The sequence below is a fragment of the Silurus meridionalis genome, chromosome 6 (assembly GCF_014805685.1).
Source record: "Silurus meridionalis isolate SWU-2019-XX chromosome 6, ASM1480568v1, whole genome shotgun sequence".
Lineage (NCBI taxonomy): Eukaryota > Metazoa > Chordata > Actinopteri > Siluriformes > Siluridae > Silurus > Silurus meridionalis.
The window spans coordinates 15,861,542-15,889,137 of NC_060889.1; the positions used below are offsets into that span (position 1 = coordinate 15,861,542).

The window sequence follows — 27,596 nt, forward strand, 5'->3', positions numbered from 1 at the left end:
CTGTCCACCCAAGATTTGCGGCTCTGGCTACACTGTAAGAAACTCCCTGTTTCATCGGGCCGGATCATCAGGCAGGTCAATGATGTGGCCGATCAGCTGCCTCCTCGGTACTGCATCCATCCAACCTTCCACGTGTCTTTCCTAAAGCCCTTCACACCTCCTACCACCGAGCACCCTGGAGTCACCGTAGGTCTTCCTCCAACGTAAATGCTGGACCAGCCATTGGTGTACTCCGTCCAGGAAGTTCTAAACTGATGACTTAGGTGTAGCACCCTGGAATACCTCGTGGATTGAAAGGAGTACGGACCGGAGGAACGATCATGGTTCCCCAGACAGGACCTGCTGGATCTGGCACTCCTGGAGGAGTTCCACGCCAGCCACCCCAACCGCCCAGCACCTCGGGGCTGTGGGTGCCCCAGGTGACGATTTAGGGCGTCAAGAGCCGCCCTTTGATGAGGGGGTAATGTCAGGGAACCACTGGCCACGCCCCACCTCTGCACTCAGCACACTTACAGCGCCTCGCCTTCATACCAATCACCTTCACCTGTCTCCAATCTACACCTTCCCTTTATAAGGCCCCCTTTAGCATTTACTGCCCATCTGATCGACGGTTCATTCTGGCGATCATCCCTGAACTACCTGTGTTTCGGAATATACCCGTTTTACTACTAAAGAAAAGACAGTACAATCAAAACAGTGATTTAAACAAAAAATCTCACAAAACATTTGGAGCTTCAGTTTGTAAACTGTAATTGTAATTCAGCATTTTTCAGTAATCACATAGCTAGTGATTTAGTTATCAGGGGAAAATAGTAATGTCACTATTATACATTCATGACCTTGTCTGTTGTTCAGTGTGAGGAAGGTGAACCTGGATCTACTTACTTTCTAAAACATTTCATGTGCCAACAAGCCCAGAGGGAGTAAAATTTGCAGATAATAGGTTGTATGTACATAAGGACTCATTTCCTGTGAGTACGGAGGACTGGGATACTGTATTGGTTGGGGGTAGGTGAAGGGGAAGTTGTTCTTTCTGCAAGCAATTTGAGTTGGTTGGAATTAGATCCAGCTTTGTTTATTGAATTCAGATTTACATAAGAACACAACAGCCATCTGCTTTTTTTTCCATCATTAATTATCTGTGATTATTCTGTAATCTTTTGTAATTTTGTTTAATCATGTCTGCACTCATGTGGATGGCCATATAAAATTTAATATTAGCTTTTTACTTTCTAGTTATATTCTTTCCCTCCTTTTCATTAATCATACCACACAAACACAGAGCAGACTGTTATTCTTCTACATTCGATTTATTTGAATTATTAACAAGCAATCTTATTTAAGTCAAAGATTACATTAAAAAAATAACCCGGAAGGTTAACAGATAACTGTTGGTTTATCCAAAGCTTGCTGTTATGAATATTTTAGTTTTGTTGTTGACTATTTTGCTGCTGGTGGTTTCAGATAGGAAATGTTTGTTAAATTTGCTATGATTTCAATACAAATCTCACTCATTGCCTGAGTGGAATTAATTCTGTAAAAAGTACAAATATTCGTCAAATTCGCACTTGTTCTTATGGAATTAGCATAGCATCTTTTCTTTTAAAATCCATTTCTGTTAAGCATTCCTACATTCCTGTTAAGTTATACTTTTTCTTCAGTCTTTAATTATCTAATGGTGCAGGCTTTGTCATGTCCTGCAGTCCTGAAAACATTCACTATTCTCTTCTCTTTGAACTTACATTGGGTTTGTGTCTCTATTCTGCTCGCCTCTGCACTTCTCCCTTTGTTAGGAGACTCTGTACTTTCAAGCACTCCTCCCTCTGGACTCTGTGGAGTGAGACAACATCTCTGATTCCCTCCCCTGTGTTCACACAGACTGCCACCCTCGTCCCTCCCTCTGTCTCTCCCTCTGTCTCTGTGCAAGCTGCTCGAGGTGCTTTGCTCAATTAGAAAGTTGCTGAACAAGGTAGAAGACTGCTCTGGGGCAGGAATTGGGATTTTGGAGATCATTGTTTGTGCTTTAGGTAAGACCACAGCTGTTTGTTCTTTTTTCTATGTCTTGAAATAATCAATTAATTAGATTAATTCATGGAAGAGTGACTGGTTTATACAGGCCACAAATGCATTGCTGTCATAAATGCTTGTAAGACCACAATAGAAAATGTTCTTATTTTATCAGCATTTTTTGTCATTTATAACATTGGATTTAAAAAAAAAATAGATTTTTCCTAAAAAAAAAAAAAAAAACAGCAAGGACTTGCAATATATATTTCTTACTTGGTAAAACTTTGAAATTGATACAGTTTCAAAGATTATTTTCTATATTTGTACTAGCTTGCTCGTGGCTCCAGTCTTTAACTAGTATAACACTGATGTCTATTTTGGCCATAATCTGGAGCATAGGGATATTCTTCAGCAACAGATTAGTTTCAACAAGTCAAAGTCAAGTGTAAACCCAAACAGTGTTCTTAAGACAAGTGCACAACTTGGATTTGGCACAGGCCTTTTTGCCCAGGAGTCCTTAAAATTTTTACACATTGGGCAAGACTTAATGGTATCCTGCCAAAAAATGGAGTCTGAGGCTAGTTAGAAAGAGGAGAAGCAGCTTTCTGCCCCCACCCCCCATGCACCCCTTTGTGCTTTACTCATCTTTGCTTTGGAAACAGTTGGCTGTCCGGGACCCTGTCATTAGTGAGATGAGAAGCAGGGCTCAGAACTGTGAAGAACAGGCTTCCAATTTTGAAGGCTCCAGTCGTTGCCCTCACTTGTTCCCAGCTGTGTATAGAGCTATAGAGTCTGCTTGTCGAAAGAGAAACACCATATGTTTTTCTCTGTATGACTCAAAATTGTGTCTTATGGTATTTATAGTGTGCTGTGAGTAGTGTCAATTATACCTAAGAGTTTTATACAGCCAGAGATGTATGCATTGTTTCACTATGCTCAAAATGTTCTTCAAAATGTATAATGCATATGCATAATGCATGTTTTAGTAATTAGGAAGATAAATTAAACACCCATAAGCATGCTTTTTATCAATGACATGTTGCGCTTTCAGCTATTAGATTTATTTCTCCATATATTTTGATGTCGGAAACTCTGCCCCCTCATGATTGAATGGAATTTAAGGCTAAGATGTGATAGTTCAGAAAGCGTGCACACTGTCGGCCACCCACCCTGCCTGATTTTAACTTGGCTTTGCAAGGAACTTCTAAATCTCATTACTTGTCTGAATTATTATGCAAGTAAACCACATATAAATTTGTACATATGAAAACCTGTAGTGTTTAGTTCTGGAGCAGGTCAATTGAGTTACATGTTAAAATAATAACAATAATTATATTACATAATAATAATAATGTAATATGCTGGCTTTAATTAAACAATGCTGTTAACTATATAAAATGCTAAATCATGAATGTGTATAATTTTAAGGAATGTACACTGTTTTGTCAGGATAATTAAGTCCATTGTTTTTATTGAATATCCTTACTATCCTTGATTCAAATGTTGACTATGCGTTTAAGATTTTTATAAAAAAGTAGGTGCAGCTTGAAGGAATTTCCGAATAAAGTGACCAATGTAGACTTGAACTCACAGAGTCCATTTAATGAAGGGTTGTTAATCTTGTTCCAAACCATAGGTGGATCACCCCAAACAAGGCGAAAGGTATAATCATAGACAATGTCTTTACAGTACATGTTGAATCTTGCTCCGAAGAACAATGTTTGTGGTTTGGGAACTGTGAGACTCTTGTTTTGCGATCAGCTTGTTTTGCGATCAAGTGTTGGGAATGAAGTGGAAAGAGGCATTGTGTTTTTTTATTGTACAGCATGGCTGGCTTTGGATTATATATTATATTTTTTTAGTACAAATCTGGAAAACAAATCGAATATTTGTTCATTTTGACTTTTTTATTTTTTGTTTTTACCTCCTGCTATATTATCTGCACCAATTAGAACCAATATTCAGTAGACAGAGCCTCATGTCCTCTCATAATTCATCATAAAAACTATATATATATATATATATATATATATATATATATATATATATATATACTTCAATACTTCAATTAATAAAAATGTTGTATATAAAAGTATGTTTAAATTATCTTTAGTGTAAGTGGAATAATATTGTAACATGTCTTGTAATGTCTGTGTATTTTTTCAACCATTGTTTAGTTATTACGGTGGTCTTGATTCAATTAAAACTTCATGGAGACTACAATGGTATCTTCTTTAGAGTAGATGTATCATACAACTGGAGTGTTTAAGAGAGCAGTGATGATATCATTCTTCACAAAATCATTTCCACATGATAGAACTACTTTTTTTTTTTCAACAAAAACCTTTAATACAAAGCAAAGCTGATAGAAATCTGTTATGTCTTCAGAGCATTTAAGTGCTTTTACACTGGTTATTATAATCATGTAGCTCTGACATTAATATCAGCTTTGCCAATATCATATACAACATGTAAATTAAACTTTGTCTTTTTTTTGCTCAGATTGTTACCTACAAGACTAACTTAATTCTTTAAGTTATTAATAATCCTTAGTTAACATATATACATGCATAAATATAAATATGCATAGAGAGAGAGAGAGAGAGAGAGAGAGAGAGAGAGAGAGTTTCTACACTCATCCCTACCTCCAACATTTAGGGAGATAGGATCTGTGATTTAAGACAAGAATCACTCAGGGAGTTATGTTTATTTTACATCAAGCTGACAGATTGATTAAATATAAGCTCAAAGTTGACTTTAAAGATGGGAATGGTCTGACTTTTAATCTGCCCCAAGCACAGTAAGGAATTTGGTGAAGAAAAACTCACAGAACTCACACTTAATCCTCTCTCTGTTGTAGGCATCCTGACCTGCAGTGCTTAGTAGGATCAACTTACATTAGGTCACCAGAAATGGGCTTCACTGATTATTAGGTTGGAGTTAGTTTAATGTTTGCTGGTGGCTTTTTCTGCTCTTTTTGGACTACATTTTCAACTAGAACCTTTAAACACATAGAATGCATGTACCACTAAGTTATGAATTCACTTTCTCCACATCAGTGTGGAGTCTGACTAATGTCTTCTTAGCATGAAAGCTGTTAAAACTGAAAACACCTTTTACTGTTTTTTCATAAGTGAAAAGGAGGAACAAGGAGTAAAAATAATGTACACAGTTTCCACTCTGAAAAGGTTCACAAACACCTTAAAACTTTGTGACCTCCAAAACCACCACCTACATGACTTTTCTTTTTAAGACCCCACCAAACATTCTCTAGTTCAAACCACATTTCTGGTACTTTATCCTATCTATCTTTCGTATCTTAAACTAAGGTGATGATTGAGCCAAATCTGCTGGTCTCCAGGTCATGCTTCTTTAGACTCCACCCATTCAAGCCTAAAGGTAGTTTTTTGCCCCAATCATAAAAATGTAATAGGGCTTAGAATTGAGGAAACACAGATTGCAGGGGAGCCTTTCTTCGGTCATTCTGCTTTTTAAAACCAGATTGACCAAAGAAAGGCTTATCTCTATCTCCAATGTAAAGGAGCTAGAGATAATTCCAAGATTTGTTAATTGAAGAAGATGTGGAAAGGAGAATCTAAAAATATAATGTGGATTTTGTTTTTAAAAATTCACATAAATAGGCTGAATGCCATTATTAACTATTCACTTACAAACAGCAATAGATTTTAAATAGATATTTTAAAATATTTATTAAAAGGATAATTCGGGTTTCCCTCCTTGAAGGAACTTATTTAGGAGACTTTTAAATATGTACCATGTGTGGTAACAGCCAGGTGTTAACATGTGCACCCAATGAAAAGTATGATGTCATTTCCAAAAGCAAGAATGGAAGTGAGATTAATCATAATTTGGGTTAGAGGGAATGTCTGTTTCTGAATGTCAGGCATGTTTCTGTTAAGGCAAAGTACATATTTAACACATTTTAGTGTTGTGGGGTTTATCACAGATAGACAATGACATGCATTTTGGATATTAAATAGTACATAATGATGCATACTAAACATATTACCCAAATTACAACCAACACTTTATTGAAAACATACGGATGGCCTTGAGTGAGTGCCGGACATTTTACAAATCACATATAGTCACCACTACAACCTCTGAACATGTATGATAGTATATTGATAATGATCTTTAGTTTAATGTGAGTGGAATAATGTTTTAACATGTCTTTTGAATGTCTGTTTTTGTGAATGGCATCTGCGTATCTTTTTAACCACTGTTTCATTATTGTTGTGGTTTTGAATCAACTAAAACTTCATGGAGACTACAATGGTATCTTCTATAGAGTAGATATATCATACAACTGGAGTGTTTAAGAGAGCAGTGATGATATCATGCTTCACAAAATTATTTCCACATGATAGAACTACATTTTCTTCAACAAAAACCCTTATAACAAAACAAAGCTGATAGAAATCTGTTATGTCTCCAGAGCATTTAAGTGCTTTTACACTGGTTATTATAGTCATGTAGCTCTGACATTAATATCAGCTTTGCAAATATCATATACAACATGTAAATTAAACTTTCAGTCTTTTTTGCTCAGATTGTGTGATGTTACCTAACAAGAATAACTTAATTCTTAAAGTTGTTAAAGTTACTAACTTTTATTAGTTATTCTACATAATTCTTAGGTAAGTTGTATACATGCAGCAGCAAAGGGGAAGCCATTTATCATGTCTCTGAAGTTTTGCAAATTAACTATAGATGGAAGAATTAACCCTATTTAGCTGTGTTTTCTATGCTGATATATTAGACAGCAAACATCACCTCAGGACTGCTAGTTTAGAATTTGAGGTCAAAGGTCATCAGTCACTTTGATGTTTTACCTTATTGAGACTGGGTCATATTTTCATGTCTATCCACAAACATGTCAAGAAGAAGTGCCAATTAAGAATTTCTTAGAAACAGGAGAAAATGGTTTTCCTTGCGCTATATCTAGAAGCCATTGCTTTTCATTTGTTTATCAAATTTATTTTTTCTTCTGTATGGTGCATTAAGATGTATATTCTTGCTTAAAGCTAAAATGTCAACATTTCTATAATAACCAAATTACAGTACAATATACTCTATACATAAGTACAGTATTTGAATTTTTTTTTCTGAACTTACAGATCTTCCCTAAACATGTGATGATATTCTGAAAATGTCCTGAGAAGATCATCCAACCTGAAACAAAGCATCATAACAACCAGAATCATTTTATCCAATTGAAAAATATATGAGGAACTTTTGAATGAAAATCCAAATCAAGAATGGTTCTTAAAAAAAGGACTTGTATGTGGCCATTTTTTTTGCTGGGACTTCTGCAAGTTTGTATGTGCTCTCTGGTGAAGACCAATCATGGCATGCGGGTGAAAAGAGGACAGTCAGCTTTTTTGCAGGAAGGAGATCTGCAATTCCACATCCCCCGAGAGAAAGACGCCTGCAAGCTGGAAGTGATTTTGAATGAACCTATTACCCAACGTGTTGGGACGCTGTCCCCTCAGGTTACTCTCCCTACTTTTACACTCTCTGTTTATATCTCAGAACATGTCTGCTTAAGAAAACTGAGTTGAATACCTAGTCTAGCTAATTATCAGTTGTGAAAAGTCATCAGTTTCACCTGGCTGAATGTATCGTTTTTACACTTGACATTTGGCAGTGCAACACCCACAGACTTTGTACATAAAATGGTCACACTTTGAAATACTGCTTAATAAATGACAAGTAACTATGTAGGGACTAAACAGGAATGATGAGGAGGGTCCTATATTAACTTCTATTCACTGCTAATGGGTAATGAGCAGTTGCTCTCTACATAAAAGCAAAAAACTATGCAGTTCTGAAGAACTACTACTACACTGCAGATTAAATACTAATCACATAAGCTCCAACTATTAAAAAAAAAATGCTATGAAATGCAAAGTACTCTACTTTAGCCCTTCACCCACTAAAATATAATGTTTTTGCCTTATACTGTATGTGTTATATAAAAATTAAATGGTGTACTCGGAGAAGGACAGTCTTCATATTCACCAACAATCCTCCAAGCTTTCCAAAAAAATGTATATGTGGCAGTAAGAACCAGTTTGCACATTGGACGGCAAACAACCTCTAGGGTTTATTACAATACATTTCATCCCCCCATTATTTAGTTTTGTAGGAGTGTCACTGTTTCTTTGAATCATCATTTAAAATCAAAGAACTCATTCACATACAAATATGGTACTCTGTACTAATATAAATAGTGAAACACACAATACACTTTAGTAAGAGTACAAAAAAATGCTGAATGAACTTTAGTATCACAAATAAGAATAACAAGCAATGAGAATTAAATTAAATTTTCTTTTTAATTTACGTTTTCTTTCTTTTGAAACCAAATGTTTTTCTACAAACACATTGCAAAGCTCACCCATGCAAACTTTTACAAGTACTATGTGGTTATTATCTCAGTCTTGGATTCTTATTTTACATGATTTATGTATTCATTTCAAAGTAGTGAGTAATGGCATGCTATTCTAAAATGTAGTGGAGTAAATTACACATTAAAATATAGAGAAGTAAACATTTCCAACAATTAAAATACTTTAATTAACTACAGATATTTTAAAACAAAAACTACTCAAAAACTCCTCTCTAAAAACTACTCTATTATTGTCCACCACTGCTAATTATTAATGACTAGTTTTGTGATAATTTCCCCCTGGGATACAGTTGTATACAAAAGTTTAGGAACCTCTGACAATGTCCGTGATTTTCATTTATAAATATTTGGGTGTTTGGATTAGCAATTTCATTTTGATCTATTAAATAACTGAAGGACATATATATTTCAGTAGTGAAATGAGGTTTATTGGATTAACAAAAAATGCGCAATATGCATCAAAACAAAATTAGACAGGTGCATAAATTTGGGCACCCCAAATGAAAAATCACATCAATTTGCTTTGATGGTTGCCGAGCATGGACAGCCCGCTTCAAATCACCCCACAGATGTTCAATGACATTTAGGTCTGGGGACTGGGATGGCCATTCCAGAACATTGTACTTGTTCTTCTGCATAAATGCCCGAGTAGATTTTGAGCAGTATTTTGGGTCATTGTCTTGTTGAAATATCCAGCCCCAGCATAACTTCAACTTTGTGACTGATTCCTCAACATTATTCTTAAGAATCTGCTGATATTGAGTGGAATCCATGCAACCCTCAACTTCAACCAGATTCCCAGTACCAGCACTGGTCACACAGCCCCACAGCATGATGGAACCTCGCCCAAATTTTACTGTGGGAAGCAAGTGTTTTTCTTGGAATGCTGTGTTCTTTTGCTGCCATGCATAACGCCCCTTGTTATGACCAAATAACTCAATCTTTGTTTCATCAGTCCACAGCCCCTAATTCCAAAATTAAGCTGGCTTGTCCAAATGTGCGTTTGCATACCTCAAGCGACTCCGTTTGTGGCGTGTGTGCAGAAAAGGCTTCTTTCGCATCACTCTCCCATACAGCTTCTCCTTGTGCAAAGTGACACCATCTGCAGCAAGTTGATGTTGTAGGTCTTTGGAGGTGGTCTGTGGGCTGTTTTTGACTGTTCTCACTATCCTTTGTCTTTGCCGCTCCAATATTTTGTGGCCTGCCACTTGGCCTTAACAAGAACCGTGCCTGTGGTCTTCCATTTCCTCACTATGTTTCTCACAGTGGACACTGACAGCTTATATATCTGCGATAACTTTTTGTAGCCTTCCCCTAAACCATAATATTGAACAATCTTTGTTTTCAGGTCATTTGAGAGTTGTTTTGAGACCCCAGTATTGCCACTCTTCAGAGTAGAGTCAAAGAGAACAACAACTTGCAATTGAGCTCACCAAACCAATTGTTTGTTCCAATTTATCAGTGCTTAGTAGTTACTGATTTGAATAACTGTAACTAATTAGCACTGATAAATTGGAACACACAATTGGTGTGTTGGTTTTGATGCATATTGCACATTTTCTGTTAATCCAATAAACCTCATTTCACTACTGAAATATTACTGTGTCCTTCAGTTATTTGATAAATCAAAATGAAATTGCTGATCCAAACACCTAAATATTTATAAATGAAAATCATGGACATTGTCAGGGGTTCCTAATCTTTTGTATACAACTGTAAATGTCTGGATATCTTTTTAAACTGCCTGGAAAAATGGGAATGTGTTGACAGATCAACACTCACTTATAAAATCATACTGTGCCACAGGTTTTCTTCTTTTGTCCTATAGGCAAATTTAAAGATTTTATAGTTTTATGTTTCACATTAGTAAAGCAGAACTTGTATATAAATGGCTTTTTAATGATTTGTCACAAAAGAATAGACAACATAGGATAAAAACAAGTGTGTTTTGCTTGTTGTAATATCAAGGGGAAAATGGAGATATAAATGTATTGTAATATCCTAATGAATTCAAAGATATTCTTATGAATTATCAAACATTTTTACTGCTTCAAGCATAACTATTTTATTTCTTTTCTTCTATTAAAAAAACCTGCCGTGCCTGCATTTTTCTCCCTAAGGTTTTTGAGGAATTTAAGAAGGAAAAGTATGCATGCATAACAGGGTTAACAGATTGTTTTTGGCAAATTTGGATGACATTCTTATTTTTATTAGAGAGAATATACTAGTGCCGAAATTTTGATTTGATGGTACAGTCAGGTGGAAATGGTTGATCCAGTGGTCAAATTTATTCCGGCAGGTGTGTAGGTATGTGCATAATTTGCAGCAGATTTTATAAAACTGAAATTTTCTAATTTGTCCACGATAACATATCAAACAGTGATTTTACATAGCAATTCCAATTCAAACTAGATGGACAATGGAAGATACATTTTTAGATTTTCAGCATGTTAATGGTTATGACATTGCCATATTTAGAGCATATGCTATAATTAGAGCTTTACAGTCTTTCAAATGGTGCATGTAGTCATTTATGTTTTTAGTTATTCCCATAAAGTGGCCGCAAACAATTAAGCCCAAAGTAAAGCATAAAAATTCTTCAAGTGTGCATCCTGTTAAAAGCCACATAAAGCAAATGTTTTGATGCTTTTTAATGCATTTTTTCTCATTTTCATGTGGCTTGCAAGAGTTGTTTAAGAATGTGGTGTATCACCACACCATGCCAAAGTTACAGAAAGGGCTGTGGACAAATAGCCTTTTATGCATTTTTATATTTATCATTAAAACATCATTATAGCTCATCTAATAATGTTACCTTTTTTTTTTTTTTTTTTGCAAAGCTCATTGAAAGGCATTTTTTGTGTTTCATTTATTAATTGCTATTCTTCCATCAGGTGTTTGACTGCCATTATTTGACCGATGAGGTCAAATATACTCATAATGGGTGTCCTATTTTAAAGGAAGATACCGTCAAACTTCGACTATACAGGTATTTGTGTTGTTTGGGAATGGTTTCATATTTATTGGAAACATGCAGACAACATAATAAACAATAACTAAATTAATTAAGCGTTCATTATCTGTTTATAATCATCATAAGCAATTTTAATTAAAAACCCTTACATGCTTTGCATTTTAGATTCACAGAGACAGAGACATATAGTGAATTGTTCTTACTCTATATTGAGATTATGGAACCTGACTGTAATATTATAAAGTTGGGACCACAGACATTACAAGTTCCAGAGTTCTATGGCCTTTCCAATATGCTTGATGGAAATGTGATGTCCTTCCGCTATGATCATCGACCCAACATAGAGTGTACTGTTCGGGTGACAACACCAGATTCTGGTCTGCCTGGACATGGTCAGTTGGTCACTGGTGAACCTGAAAAGCTAGAAGGGCCAAGAGGAGATGAACCAGACAGCTTTGTGTCAATTCGACAACAATTAGGTATGCCATCCTCATATGTAAGTTATGCACTGTATAGAGAATCTGCACTTTAGAGCCAGCATAGCACAGTTCTTGGCCAAATTAAATTAAATACAATTTATTTAATGTAGTTAAACAAATTAAATACATTGGATATTTACGTAATAGCATTTTCTTAATATTGTACAATTTCTTTTTTAGAAAATAAAGCCAGAGCCAAATGCAAACGAGAAGAATGTTTGAAAGGACTAAAATTGGTGACGATTACAAAAGTGACTTGCGAAGAATTTTTAATGATGGGCATTCGCTATCAACATATTGATCCTCCATCACCTGATATTGATTACATCGCTATTAAACTGGACCTCACAGACATAAGGAGTGGGAGTGTAATCCAGGTACATGACAAAAGCATTGATCAGTGTGGCATCCAGTCACTTTTTCCCTATTTTATCATATCACACATTGTGATTATGTTGTTTTTTAATCCTCCAGTCAGAGCAAGCCTGGATCCCTGTTTTAATTAAAGGTGCTGTTCCAAATCAGCCCCCAAAGCCTGCCTTCATGTCGATGTTTATCCTGGAGGTGGATCAGTTTATCCTGACACCACTTTCTACAGCTATAGTTAATGCAGAAGATGCTGAAACCCCAAAGAGCAGGCTGGTGTTCAATATCACCAAGCCTCCCAGTGAGGGCTTTATTACCCATTTGTCTGAGCACACCAAGCCTATCTCATCTTTTACCTGGATGGACCTCAATGAAATGGTTATCAGCTATCAGCCTCCCAATTCCAGCCATACACAACGTAGGAACTTTGAGGTACCATTCAGATACTGCACAAGATACCAACTTCAACCCTAAAAGCATTTACTCCAAACTAGATTATTCATAATTTACAACTTGTACTCTTAGTTCTTTGTGTACTTGGTAAAATGGTTAGCATATATAGCTTTATTTGTTGTAACGTATTGTACAGTTTTGCATAGAACCTGCAATGAAATACTGTAAAACATTCAATGGCTACTTTTTTATTTAAACATTGGGATACTCTCACTAATACTATAGCCTTTACTTGATTAGGTAGAGTTTGAAGTCCATGATTTCTACTTTGAGAAAAGTTCACCTGTTATGGTACATGTGTCAGTCAGGACAGCAGATACAAATGCACCAAGAGTGTCATGGAACATGGGTAAGTATTGTATGCTGCTTAATCACAGGTTTATTGGTTAACTTGTTAATTATTTTAACTACACTGGTAAAATTGTCACTTGTATATTAAAAAAATACATTTCCAAAGGTCTCAGTCTTTTGGAAGGTCAGTCTCGGCCTATCACATGGGATCAGCTGCAAATAGTGGACAATGATGATCTGAAGGCTGTAAGAATTATCACTGTGGATGGCTTACAGCATGGGCGGCTGACAGTCAGAGGTGTGTGATTATTTTTTCTTCCATTTATTATTGATACAATTATCCTGAAACCATCATCTGTTTACACTGCATTAGTGGCTGATTAGAACATATGTTGTTAGGTGGAAAAGGGTTCATGTTCACTGTAAGCGACATCAGGGCTGGAGTGGTGCGTTATTACCATGATGACAGCGATACCACCAAAGACTATGTAGTCTTTCGGATCACTGATGGCCGTCACCAGACCAGACATAAGTTCCCCATCAATATCTTACCCAAGGATGACAGTCCACCATTCCTTATCACAAATATGGTCTTGGAACTCTCTGAAGGACAAAGGGCTCTGCTTAGAGGTTCGATTCTTCAAGCGTCAGATATGGACTCTAGTGATGACTACATCTTGTTTAATATCACTAAACCTCCTCAGGCAGGGGAGATCATGAAGTTGCCAGGTCCAGGAATTACAGGTTAAAAAGGTTTTTTTTTTAACTATTTAGCTTAATCTTTGACAAATCTATCTTTCTATCTGTCTAACATCTTGTGGGATTCATGTTTTCTTTATAGGTTATCCTGTGATGCGTTTTTTACAAAAGGATCTCTTTCATTCCATCATCTACTACAGGCACTTTGGCAATGAAGTATTTGATGATTCTTTTGAAGTGGTGTTATCAGACTTCCATGATCCTCCCAATCTCTCAGAGCCACAGGTATAATTTGTTGACACATGCAAAACCAGTCCTGTAACCCGTCTGGAAATCTTACTATCACTGTCACAGAGACACATAAAGCAATCTACTGTATTGCTTAATTTAACATTCACCACTATATTTCATATTTGGGTAGGAATGAATTTCAATGTGTCTTTTATTTATTATTTTTTCAAATCTCTTGCATCTTTTGTAGGTCATTGTGATTCAAATACAGCCTGTACCAGACCAGCCACCTAAAGAGGTACCAGGAGTGACTCGGCATCTGATAGTCAAAGAGACAGATGTGGTGTATTTAACCAAGCAGCAACTACATTTTGTTGATGTGGAGTCCCCAGACTGTGAGCTTACCTACACTGTTACCACCCCACCTTTCTACACTACCACTTATGGGTAGGTGGTATTTAATATATTTTAAAGATATTATATATTATATATTATATTGGCAGTTATGTGCAAAACATAAAAAACAAAGAAACAAAAAAAATCAGTTTCAAGTAAAAATGGAAAAGGACATCACATGCTTACTGCTAATTAGCTACTAAGATATTTTAACTAAATTCATCTACTGATGACTCCTTTTTTTGTGTTTATTTTTTATCGTACTTTATTATACAATGTTATTTTGGATATGGTGTCAACACAGCATTAATATTACAACCCCAAATCAGATAAAGTTGGGACAGTATGGAAAACGCAAATAAAAAAAGAAAGTAGTGATTTCTAAATTTACTTTGACTTGTATTTCATTGCAGACAATATGAACACAAAATATTTCATGTTTTATTTGGTCAACTTCATGTCATTTGTAAATATACATCCTTTCCTCTCATTCAGACCTACAACACATTCCAAAAAAAGTTGGGACAGGAGCAATTTAGGGCTAGTAATGAGGTAAATTGGTTAAAAAATGATGTGATTCGAAACAGGTGATGTCAACAGGTGATTGTTATTATAATTCGGTACAAAAGCAGCATCCAAGAAAGGTCTAGTCCTTTAGGAGCAAAGATGGGCCAGTTTGCCAACAAATATGTGAGAAAATTATTAAAATGTTTAAAACAATGTTCCTTAAAGAAAGATAGGAAGAGATTTGGATATTTCACCTTCAACAGTGCATAACATAATTAAAAGTTTCAAGGAATCTGGAGGAATTTTAGTGCGTAAAGGACAAGGGCACAAGCCTAAGCTGAACAACCCTGATCTCCGATCCCTCAGGCGGCACTGCATCAAGAATCGTTATTCATCTATAAGCGATATCACCACATGGGTTCAGGACTACTTTGGCAAGCCTTTGTCAAGTATCACAATACGTTACATCCACAAATGCCAGTTAAAACTGTACTGTGCCAAAAGGAAGCCCTATGTTAACAGTGTCCAGAAGCACCATTGACTTTTCTGGGCTCTGAGGCATCTGGGATAGACCATTACACAGTGGAAACATGTACTGTGGTCAGATGAATCAGTATTTAAGGTATTTTTTGGGAGGAATGGACACCGTGTGCTCCGGAACAAAGAAGAAAAGGATTATCCAGACTGTTAAGAGCAACAAGTCCAAAAGCCAGGGTCAGTCATAGTATGGGGTTGTGTCAGTGCCCTTGGCAAAGGTAACTTGCACTTCTGTGATGGCACCATTAATGCTGAAGTACATAGAGATTTTGGAGCACAATATGTTGCCTTCAAGAAGACATCTTTTTCAGTGACGTCCATGCATATTTCAACAAGACAATGCAAAACCACATTCTGCACACATTACAAAGTCCTGGCTGCGGAGGAAGAGGGTAGGGGTACTTGACTGGCCTGCCTGCAGTCCCGACCTGTCTCCAATAAAGAATGTGTGGCGCATTTTGAAACGCAAAATGCAACAACGAAGACCCCGTACTGTTGCCCACGTTAAGACTTGTTTGCAGGAAGAATGGGACAAAATTACACCTGAAACACTTCATCACTTGGTGTCTTCAGTCCCTAAACGTCTTTTAATGAAGTAATGAAGGAATGGCAACATTACAAAGTGGTAAATTCTTTACTGTCCCAACTTTTTTTGGAATGTGTTGCAGGTCTGAATGACAGGAAAGGAGGTATATTTACAAATGACATAAAGTTGACCAAACAAAACATGAAATATTTTGTGTTCATATTGTCTGCAATGAAATACAAGTCAAAGTAAATTTAGAAATCAAACTTTTTCTGATTTGGGGTTGTAGTATCTGAACAAATAAGCCCATTTAAATGAAGCATCCCTATTCCAAAGAAAGAATTGCACCTTGATAAGTGCACAATGATCACAATGATAATATAAGTAGCTCTGCATTAAAATCAGTTTTCACTTGACCAATTGGATGTCATGTCCATTCAACAATGTTTAATAAAGAGCTACATTAATGATGCATTTCTGAATGTTTTTAAAGTTATGAAAGTATTTACATTTTAGAAAATAATGTATCCATTTATGTTTATCAGGAGACATGATGCAGGACGGTTGTTCCTTGTTGATAGCATCCCAAAATTGGCCAAGGATCCCAATGTTCCAGTGCTTAGACTTTTCACACAGGTAAAAACAAAACTAGCTTGTACCTTTTCTCACAGTTTGCTATTTGAAAGTCATGCAATGCTAATTTTTTTTTTCCATCACTCTAGCATGCTGTCAACTACATGAAAGTGGCTTATATGCCTCCCTTCCAAGATATTGGACCTTATCCTCTGCATATTCAATTTGTACTCTCTGTGACCAGTGAGCAGGGCCGAACTACCACTGGAATCTGTTTCAATGTTACGGTCACTCCAGTAGACAACCAGTCCCCAGAGGTACACAGAATTATATTAAATAATGTTTATTATATAGAGCATTTGTGTATTATATAGAGCATACGTTATATAGAGAGTTACAAAAGCATTACAGACATTTGCACTGATTTGTAGTGAGACAATGCTCATCTGATAATGTGAAGCAGATACAAAAATAAACAGATGAATATGATCTACATACAGGTTAAAATAAAAGTGTTTTGTTTGATTCTTAGGTGCGCACTAACCCATTGGTTGTGGATGAGGGTGGTGAATGCTGGGTCAGTGCAGATTACCTACACCTGACTGATGTGGATTCTCTGGAGGACTCACTGCGTGTGGAACTGAAGAGAAGACCTCAGCATGGGAATGTGTATCTGGATGGTGCACCCTTGAGTCAAGGCCAAACCTTCACTGTTAGAGACCTACAAAGCCTAAAAGTTCGGTCAGACATGACAGCCTTTTATTCAGTATTGACTGATAACCAATTACTTGAAAATTATGTGTAATAATGGTCATGCATTTTCCCCACACAGATATCACCACGATAGTTCAGAGACAGAAGAAGATAACATTGAATGTATAGCCACAGATGGGGTGAATTCAGTCGACTTTGTTTTACATATCCAGGTAAAATACAATTTTAAAAGACATGGAATAATGTGTTTGTTGTCTTCATTAACAAAACTATTTCTTAATGATATCTAAATGTACACTTTTATATTCATTGCCAGATAACACTTGTGAATGATGAAATGCCAGTTCTGGTGCCAGGCTTGAAGACTGTTCTAGAGTGTTCAGAGGGACAGGAAGTAGTGATTACCATAGAGTACATCTGTGCAACAGATGTTGATAGTGATGACAGCAAATTAATCTATCTGATTGCTCGTCAGCCAAATCATGGTGTAGTTCTAAAGAATGGCATTGTGGTAGACCGGTTCTTTCAGGAGGATATACAAGCCAGCATCATCAGTTACAAACACACAGGTACTAAAACTAATCCTTCTCTCTTCTTATTTGTAGTACACAAAAATATTATTAATATATTATAATTGGAATCTGTTTAGACCTCATGTGGATTGAGAAAATATTTGTCTGTATTTGAATGCATCATGGTTTTATGATGTTTAAAATGAACATAAATTGTAATATGAATAATATTCCAAAGGCCTGGAGGTTGGACTGCTCCCTCGTCAGGACACCATCACATTCGTAATCTCTGATGAACAGACGAGTCCAATTCCTTCATGCTGCTTTGACAGACCTTCGCAGTTTGATGGGCAAACAAAACATCCACAGGACTCTTTGCTAATCTATGACCTCAATATTACTGTTTATCCTGTGGACAACCAGCCACCATCTATTTTTATTGGTATGTCATTTGATTAGTTCAACTTGCAAGGCAAGTGATCTTTCATTTTTATGAAAGGGATCACAAACATTAAAAGGAGTGCTAAAAAATAGTGCAATTCCAAAAGTCACATGTTCTTTTTAAATAATAAATGCTTCATGTAACTTGTAGGCATTTGACATAGACTGGATTTGACACAAATTTGGCTACGTACACACATAGCGTATACAGTAGGTACTTTGTCGGTGTACAGCTGCTCTTTATGACTACATTACACTTTACCATCTCTACTTCTCACTACCCTGTTAGAGTCACTGCTGTGTTGAGAATTTGAAGTGTCAAATCTGTTCAGCATTAGACATATGAACTTTCAACAATACACAGAGTATGGGGAGCATAGCTGTTTGTGCACTGCAACAAATGTGCAACAGTAGTTTAAGTAGTGTTTATACAAGGTGGGCGTGCTTAGGTAATTGTAGATCTTTTATGTTTAGCATAGCATAAATTTATAATTCGAACAAAAATATACAATAGCATGATAATTGGTTCTTATCAATTAATAATGCGTTCTCCCTCCACAGGTCAAGTGCTTCAGGTGGATGAAGGAGGTTCTGCCTCTATCACTGAAACACATATAGGAGCCTCTGACCCTGACACATCTCTGGAGGAAATGAAGCTTGTATTGGTGTCTCCACCACAGTTTGGCTATATTGAGAACATTCTGCCTAATCCAGGGTTTGAGAAGAGCAATATGGGAATCAGTATTGGTCAGTGTTTTCACTGTCATGGTTTGTCAATGGGCTGATAATAAATGACTACCCAGAACTTAAGTTTTTAACTATAGAAAAAAAAATCAATAAATAAATAAACACACTAATTAACATTGGTGGCTTCCATTGTCTCTGTTTCAGCCTCTTTTTCTATAGAGATGTAATGAATGGACATATAAACTATGTACAGTCCAGACACCAAAGGACTGAACCCACTGCTGACCAATTCATGCTTTACATCTCTGATGGCGAACACCAGTCCTCTGCAATTCCCTTCTACATCATCATCAAGCCAACAAATGATGAAAGCCCAGATTTCCTAGCTAGGAATATTACTGTGAGTTTAAAATAATTGCTAATATATAAAAATGATTAAATATTTTTCCTAAAAAACAAAAAAAACCCATTAACATTGTATTAAAGAAAATGTGGTATTTTTCGTAATAATAATTAAAGATGTGTTTTGCAGGTCAGAGAGGGAGACATGAAGGAATTGGATGCCTCCATTATTAATGCTGTGGATTTGGATGTTCCTCGAGACCGATTAACATTTCGCCTCATCCAGCAGCCCCAACATGGTGCTATCATAGGTGGGCATCATGGAAAAGATGTGGCTCATTATAGAAGATCCATCAAGACTCAAAAAACAGAGTTTCAAGTCCAAGTCTTCACAATGGAAGATCTCAGAAATGGTACATAGTGATGCAATGAACGAATTAATAATTTAATGAATTAATTATTCAGTCAGTAAGAAGCACGACTCATTGCATTCTGTGATATGCACATTTTGAATTGACTTGACTTTACTCTGTCCTCACAGGAATGACACTGATGTATTTGCATGATGACTCAGAGAGCAAACAGGACAGCTTCATCATCCAGCTGTCTGATGGAAAGCACCAGCTCCAGAGGCAAATATTGGTCAATGTGATGCCTGTCAATGATGAGAAGCCGTGTATCATTAGGTATCTAATACAAAATAAAAATATTTTGTAGTAGTTCATGCATTTTTCTTATCACAGTTTAGCATATTCAGGAGTGGAAAAACTACTCATAACATACATATATGTAATTGAATGTATCGATGATGGAAGAATTAAAAAATGTACTCGGGTAAAAATCAAAATGTTGCTTTTAAAAGTATTTAAAAAAAGAAGTTTCTAAAGTTTCTCTTTCTTGATAGTTTCTTCTACATTTTCTTAAAAAAAAAAAAAAAAGGAAGCAAATGTAAATACAGTGCAGGGCCATATACATAATAGGTAAAAGTATATAAGCACATGACCATCACTTTCATACGAGTCTTCTGCAAACGATTACTGCAAAATTGGAGCGAATTGTATAGAACGACTTTGTATGCTGTTGCTTGTAGAATACTCCGAACATGTTCCAGCATGATAATGCCACTATGCACAAAGTAAGACCCAGAAAAACATTGACTGGATTTGGAAATGCAATTAGGTAGAAGAAAAAGCCTTAACTTAAGTGAAGTATAAATAGCGCAATATAATACCTAAGTAAAATCACAAAGTACAATCACTTAAAGCACTATTCATTTTTTTTCACCCCTGAGTATATTCCTTTTCTTAATGAACTAAAGCTAAAACCTACAGTGGGTGTGCTGCAGGAACACTGGGATTGAGGTGGAACCAGGAGAAGCCAGACTTATTTCCAGTGCTGTCTTAAGTGCTCAGGACATTGACACTCCCTCCACTAACATCATCTATATGTTTGAGAGTGTTCCCATTCATGGTCTGCTTCAGATTAAGGTCAGCGCACAATTATTTGAAAAGATATAAATTTATTTTTTATTTCTTTACAGTATAACGTTACCGGTAAATGAATATACTGTTTCGGATAGCAGTGTTTGGTGTTGCGTAATTATGTTTTTTTTCAAAAATGCCAATGATTGTATGTCATCATATAATCTAACAATTATGTTGGCTTCTCAGGCAGGCCAGGACTGGAGGACAATGTCACCAGGAATGAACTGTTCCCAAGAAGCTGTGGAAATGAACTTGCTGCGCTATGTGCACACAACTGAGCCTGGAGCTCCCACACAAGATTCTTTTGTCTTTCATCTACAGGATGGAAGAAACCGTTCCCCTGCGCAACACTTCTACATTTCATTGAAAGAGCTAGACAAAGGTTTTCCTCACTAATGTTTTAATCTTACAAAAAAACTATTCAATATTTTATTATATGCAAAACAGTGACATATACAGTATATATTACATGTAGTAGATCTGATCATGTGGATTTTCTTGATTTTCTGTTCTTCAGGAGACATAGCATTGTTTGTAAAGCCAGTTAAAGCCAGCCGTGGAGAGCATGTAATAATCACTACGGATGTTTTACTGGCTGTAGATGGCACTGAAAAGCCAGAAGAGCTGCTCTATATGATCACAGTACCTCCAGCACATGGTCATTTGGAGTACATCAAACACACTGGCATTCCCATACACTCATTCAGCCAGCTGGATGTAGTGGGAAATCTGGTGTGCTACGTCCATGACAACAGAGCTACTTCACCTAGAGAGAGAGTGCAGTAAGGATTATGCACATTTTCCCGTTGCTTTGATATAGGGTTTAATACATTTTTTTTTTTAAAGAAATTCACAAAGTATATTATCTTCATGAGTATTATTAGCACATCTCTTCTGACATCCAGGATTTATTTTGTAAATTGAGCTTGCATTGTTTATACAAAATGTCTTTTATTGTCAGTTTAGTTTACTGTTACAGTAATTTGATTAGTAGTTTCCTACAGTAATGACAATGCTGACTACTGAATGATAGCTGTTAAATGGTGGTTGTGGGATTTAGCCCTTGCTTTATTTCGACCTGAAGACAGAAACGCAACAGTACTTGAATCCATCATAGGTTGCTAAGTAGCTGATCTGAGTCTCTGCTGTAACATTCTTAGAGCTACAGTGCATTCTGGAACATATTTGCTGTGTGCATTGGGAAGCTCTTTTTTTGTTTTAAGCATCAAAGCAAGAAACAGAATGGTTTCTCTTTCGTTTGAAGTAACTGTAATTGTCTCTTCTTGAATTTAATTATAGCTGTGCAATGTCTAAATGTAATTTAAAAAATACATATACAGGATTTGTTGAATCATTGTAGGCCTCACAAACATAGACAGAAATAATATTTTCATGTCTTTTGTTGAACCTATAAAGCAAAACACTATAAGGCTCTTGTAGTGGAAAGTAAAAATCCAGTGTTTCCTTTTAAGGAGCATTTTTGAAGAAATGTTAAGATCCACTGACTATCAAACAAACCTTAACAACAACAACAACAAAAAACACTTTAGCAAACCTTTCCTTCCAAAAACACACAGAACATGAGGTGTATGCTGATTCTTTATTGAAATTTTAATTATTTTAACTTGTGTCTAGGTTTGTCATCAGTAATGGAAAATCGACACGTAACGGCACACTGGAGATTTTGGTGGAGATGACTGACAGAGTTTTCCCTACACTAGAACTGAAGGCTGGTCTGCAGGTTCCTCAAGGTTCTACAATTACCATCACAACTGATAACCTGCACCTGTCTGATCCAGATACCCCACCTCATTCCCTGATCTTCATGCTGGTGCAGCCTCCGCAGTATGGTCAGTTGATTGTAAGGGGTTTCCCTTTAGCTCCAGGAAGCAACTTTACACAGCAGAACCTCCAGGACCTGGATGTTGCATACAGACACGCGGGTGGAGCTTCTCAGATTGACCACTTTACATTCACTGCTGCTGATAGCACAGCAAGAGGTTTCCTGGTTGGAGGGAAGGTGCAGACAGAGCCAGTCTTCTTTTCTATACAAGTGAGAGAATTTTTGGTGCAAACTATAATCACTGTTTGACATTTTTACTATTAAAAACAGTAGGCATAGTATTGGGTAAAATACAAGGGGAATTGCTGTCACAGGAAAACAATTAACATCAAGGTTGTGTGATGCTGTCAAAGCAAATTTGTCTCTTTGGCTCCTTATAAATATACAAATTTCTGACACTTCAGACTACTTCCATTAATGTTAAATCAACTTGTTTGAACAGAAAACTTCTCCATATAAATAACTATTAAATAACCACAATTTAAAAAATACCCCAAAGAGTCCATAAAACAATTAATTGTAAAATAGTTGCCAATATTAAAAATAGAATGAGAGCATTGTTTTTTGACAGAAAATGGTATAGTGCATGGTATAGTGCTGTGGTAATATACTTAACACATAGCACCATTGATAATCTATAATAGGTTTAAAATTGTTTCAGTGAAGTAACAATATTAAGAAGTAACAATGCTAAAATTGTATTTTTGACCATAAATGTGTGTGTACAGATTGAAACGTTAGACCGCTCTGCTCCAAGCGTGACGGTTCTTGAGACACTTTGGAAAGTGGAGCTTCTAAAAGGTGGACGTTTTGGAATCTTTATCTCATCCAGAGAATTAAGGGCTCAGGATTCCAATGTTGCAGATGAGGACCTCATCTTCCACATCCTCCGAGCTCCGTACTTTGGATACTTGGAGAATGCCACCAATGGTAAAACGATTATGTACATGTAAGAGTGTGCTGAGTGTATCATTGGTTGACCGATATCACCATCAGACTTTCTGTTTTGTCTCCAGGTGCATTTGTACGTCAGAGGTTTACTCAAAGGGATCTGAACAAGAGGAATATTTTGTATATAATCAATCTTTCCCTTGAAGCCTTAAGCGACAGTCTGGAGTTTGCCGTCTCTGACACACTGGGCAACACTGGACCATCTCACAAGTAAATACATGCTGAAAAGTTTGATTAGACACCACAAGTTCAGAAAGAAGGCTAGCATTCTGAAAGAAGCAGTTTGTAATTGTATTGCCCTCTGTTGGCTGCGAGGTGAATTACAGTTACATTAGAAACAGACAAGCATTTTCCTTTTTGAAGCTATATGTGAATTGAGATTGATTGTTTTTTTTTTTAAAGGAAACTGCAATAAATCTAAGTAGTTGTGTTTTGACCATAGTTTATTTCCAGACCAGAATCATTTAAACAGAATCTTAGATGAGGAAATTTGACAGTTCTTTTGCTGGGCAGTATTGCAAAAAATAAAAAAGAAAGAAAGAAAGAAAAAAAAGACATCATCATTACTGTATGTATAAAACACCTTTAAATGTTGCAGACAGTATCTTCATGATAATAACAACAACAACAACAACAACAACAACAACAACAACAATGCCCATCATGTTATTTCTCTTTCTCTCTCGCTGTAGATTAGAGTTCAGCTGGGCTAGTGTAGAGCTGACCAAGACAGAGTACCATGTGTGTGAAGGCAAAGCACCACTGTCTCTTACTGTTCAGAGGAAGGGCAATATGCAGGATTCATCATACGTGACTCTAAAGGTAAATAAATTGACTCTCTATTTTCAGTAGGAAAGGGAAATGGAAACTGATCTTAATGATGTGGGTTTCAAAAAACATTCATTTGTGCTTATGTAATTTCCTCTCATTAGGTAAAGGAGCAAACAGCAGTCATAGGAAAGGATTTTATATCGTCTCCATCAACTCTGATTCAGTTTGACCCTGGTATTGTACATTTGCTGATTCTATTGTTACTGCAATGCCCTGTTAATAATATAACAAAGGGAGAAAGACTAAAAGCACTTATTTACCAGACTGGATACTAAATCTGTGTGTCCAGGTGTGGCCAGTCGACAATGGAAGGTGGAGCTTGTAGAGGACTTTCTGGAGGAGGCTGAGGAGATGTTTGAAGTTACACTAGATTCCCCTGTTGGTGCAATACAGAGAGGAAACGACAAAGCTGTCATTATTATCATGGACAATAAAAACGGTCAGCTCAGAAATAAAAGAGCCAAAGAGCTCTTTGGCCTGACAGCTACTTTTTGGCAAATAAATATGTATATTTGTTACATTTCATACATTTAGTAATTAATACTCATTTGGGTATGTTTTTAAAGGTCAATGTGCTGAGAACCCGTCTCCCAGGGAGACAGGACCCTACCCTAAACATGGTATTATTCAGGTTGAGACTTTACCTATTATTTCGCGAGATGGATCAGAGATTGCTAGAGGTGATAACTTGCCACAGGTTATTACTCCTGCCTCAAAGAAAAGACTAAGAACCAATGGCAATGGAAAGATTGTAAGTTGATTTTCCTTATATGGTAACGTGTTCCTCTTGTAGATAATTACACTAGTGTTATTTGTGTAATAGCTTATTTTCATGCACAGATTCGACCCTCTTCAGTCATTCGGAGTGGAACTGATGTTCTTTATACTGTAAGTCAATGCCTCAAGATTTCTTAAGCTTTTACTAATAGATGTTGTGACAAAGCAGCTTTGCTTACACATAAATTTAGAGTGAACTTAGATCCCTACTGAGTAAACACAGAGGCAAGAGTATAAGACATTTTTCCTGTGATGTCATGAAGAAAAAAACCTGGAAGGAACCAGAAGCAAACTAGAAACCCATCCTCTTCTGGGTATGGCTTTAAATTACAATGTACTGGTACAGAAGAGTGAAGTCTAACAGCAGAAAATGATGATTATATTATTATGACTATTAACATATTGTGAATAAAAATCCTGGGACACTCTTTAGAAGGAGAACTTATAGTTTTATAGCTGCAATAATTAAGTTTCTGTATGTGGTGTGGTATATGTTACATTAATAAAATTATGTAACAGTTTATTTGAAAAGAGTTATTCTTTATTGCAGTATCACGGAATAATGTCTTTGACAGTGGAGGATGAAACTTCAGCCTTTAATTCTGGGAAGAAGGCTCAAGTGCAGGTCACCAGTAGAGGGCAGCAGCGTCCCCTTCCAGCCAAAAGCACAAGCTACTTAAGAACGATTCCTACAAATAGCCAAAGAGGTTCACCAGCTCCTCAGGTAGTGCATACATCCAGAAATGAGCATTAATTTGCGTGAATATTTATCACTATGTAATTAATGCATACATGGTTATTTCCTCAGAGTGGTTTTTCTAGGCCTGAGTCTAAGGCCTGCACTCCAGAGCTGGCAGGTTTTCTCCATTTTAATGCAAGCTTAGGGCAGCTTGTGCAGTGCAATGGGATATCCTGGAAACCCTGGACTGCTACAGATAAGGTCATCAACATAAGACTGACAACACCCTTTCTCTTGGATGAATCAACTATTTCTTGTAAATCAGTTTGTTGAAAACAAGTGATCTAATTTTATGAGCTTTTTTACTCTTCTAGGTTGTGAATTCACAGAAGTGTCCACAGGGTTGGACTTACCACAGTCACCATTGCTATCTGCTGAGCACAGGACGGAAGGCTACATGGAACGATGCTGCCAGGGCCTGTCGAGAGAGGTGAGACCAAAAGCAAAACCGCAACAGATATTATATTTTTATCACAGTTCAGCTTTGCTTTATCAACTCTACTTGTTATTTCCACCCAGGTTCCAAAGCAACCTTGTAAGTGTGCTATCAAAAGCAGATATGGACTGGCTGTGGGACTTCAGTGACAGGAAGCCCTTCTGGATCGGTAAATCGTTCTGCACTTCTCTTAGTTCATATACAAATTTAAGCAAATTACGAACATCTAAGCTAAATCTGCATCCTAATGGACACTTGTGATGACTCTTTGTAGGTCTGAATGCCCGGGCGAGTAAAGGCCAGTGGGAATGGGTGGATGGAGAACCGGTTTCTTACACCAACTGGAGGCGGGGTCCACCCAGAACCAGAATTAAGGGCAACAAGAAGTGCGTTTTGGTCTGGCGGGGGACAAACTGGCAAATCCGAGATTGTAAGAAGGGAAAGGGACACAGTTACGTGTGCTATGTGAAAACATAAGCTGCTACTGATTACCAAATAATTTATAACCACCCCTAAGGTTACTGTGTATTGTGTATTACTGTGTATTTCATGATATGTGACCATCCAATTTACTGTATAATAGTCTTTATGGTACATTATGGACTGGAACTCATATTTGGAAGGTAAATGGTGAAGTATTTTTTTAAAGTACAACACTAGGGAGGCACTGCATACAATAATAACGGTGTGAGAAGAACATCAGATGAACAAATGTTTGCTAGTGGATGCAAATATTAGTATCTAAACTGTGTGCAATTTTTTTTTATTTTACAGTCAAAATTAAGTCTATGCACATTGACTGATTAACAAAAGCAATACTGTACACGTAAACTCTCCCAAAAACCTTACTGGATAATTATTTCAAGTAAGTATATACGTATGTACAGTGAGAGAACATTTGGAGCGTTTATTAAAATGTAATAAATTTTATTACATTTTTTCCCCCAAGTGAGTATTATGATGCTTCAACGATGCATTATTATCGATAATTTGATTTCTATTTTATGTAACCTTGACATATACATATTTTTAAATAGTGTCCAAATATTTTACTTCCTGTGAATTTCATTTTTAAACACCTTTTTTTTTAATGCTTATGAATACATGTTCTTATTTATAGGTAGATTCAAATAGCATTACATGTTGATTTCTGAAGTAGATATAAGCACTGGAGATGTATTAAATAAGAAAAATGTCAAAATAAATATTTTCCCCTCACTGTATTTGTAAATACAACTTAGTATGGGATTTAAATGCATTATGGGCTTAATGGACTTGTAGAAATGACATCATTGATCACCTGTAGCTTTTACTGCAACCATTCTGCTGATATGATCATAAATAAACAATGAACTCCCTATTCA

At 36.4% G+C, this 27,596-nt stretch overlaps 1 protein-coding gene across 4 annotated transcripts; it reads left to right on the forward strand.

Annotated features, from left to right (window-relative positions):
* The first annotated feature begins 1,771 nt into the window (after window positions 1-1,771).
* Window positions 1,772-27,592, forward strand: frem1a (Fras1 related extracellular matrix 1a). Of its 4 annotated transcripts, XM_046850818.1 has the most exons (37): window positions 1,788-2,027; window positions 7,149-7,523; window positions 11,338-11,432; window positions 11,583-11,896; window positions 12,077-12,273; window positions 12,371-12,694; window positions 12,956-13,064; window positions 13,173-13,304; window positions 13,406-13,750; window positions 13,848-13,990; window positions 14,187-14,383; window positions 16,448-16,538; window positions 16,625-16,792; window positions 17,008-17,216; window positions 17,308-17,401; window positions 17,506-17,758; window positions 17,940-18,143; window positions 18,704-18,893; window positions 19,034-19,229; window positions 19,362-19,584; window positions 19,713-19,857; window positions 20,517-20,658; window positions 20,842-21,037; window positions 21,173-21,437; window positions 22,291-22,708; window positions 23,227-23,428; window positions 23,515-23,659; window positions 24,142-24,271; window positions 24,382-24,454; window positions 24,570-24,719; window positions 24,847-25,031; window positions 25,121-25,168; window positions 25,608-25,781; window positions 25,866-25,997; window positions 26,111-26,226; window positions 26,316-26,401; window positions 26,507-27,592. In XM_046850818.1, exons 2-37 carry the CDS (start codon window positions 7,290-7,292, stop codon window positions 26,707-26,709), a joined length of 6,528 nt encoding a protein of 2,175 aa, XP_046706774.1. In that variant the 5' UTR covers window positions 1,788-2,027; window positions 7,149-7,289; the 3' UTR covers window positions 26,710-27,592. The 4 variants fall into 4 exon arrangements, 3 of the variants coding, with proteins under 3 accessions (XP_046706773.1, XP_046706772.1, XP_046706774.1); XM_046850817.1 differs by lacking the exons at window positions 19,362-19,584; window positions 19,713-19,857; window positions 20,517-20,658; ... (13 more) ...; window positions 26,316-26,401; window positions 26,507-27,592 and having other exon boundaries at window positions 1,775-2,027; window positions 18,704-18,889; window positions 19,049-19,179; XM_046850816.1 differs by lacking the exons at window positions 19,362-19,584; window positions 19,713-19,857; window positions 20,517-20,658; ... (13 more) ...; window positions 26,316-26,401; window positions 26,507-27,592 and having other exon boundaries at window positions 1,776-2,027; window positions 18,704-18,889; window positions 19,034-19,188.
* Window positions 27,593-27,596: the final 4 nt, after the last annotated feature.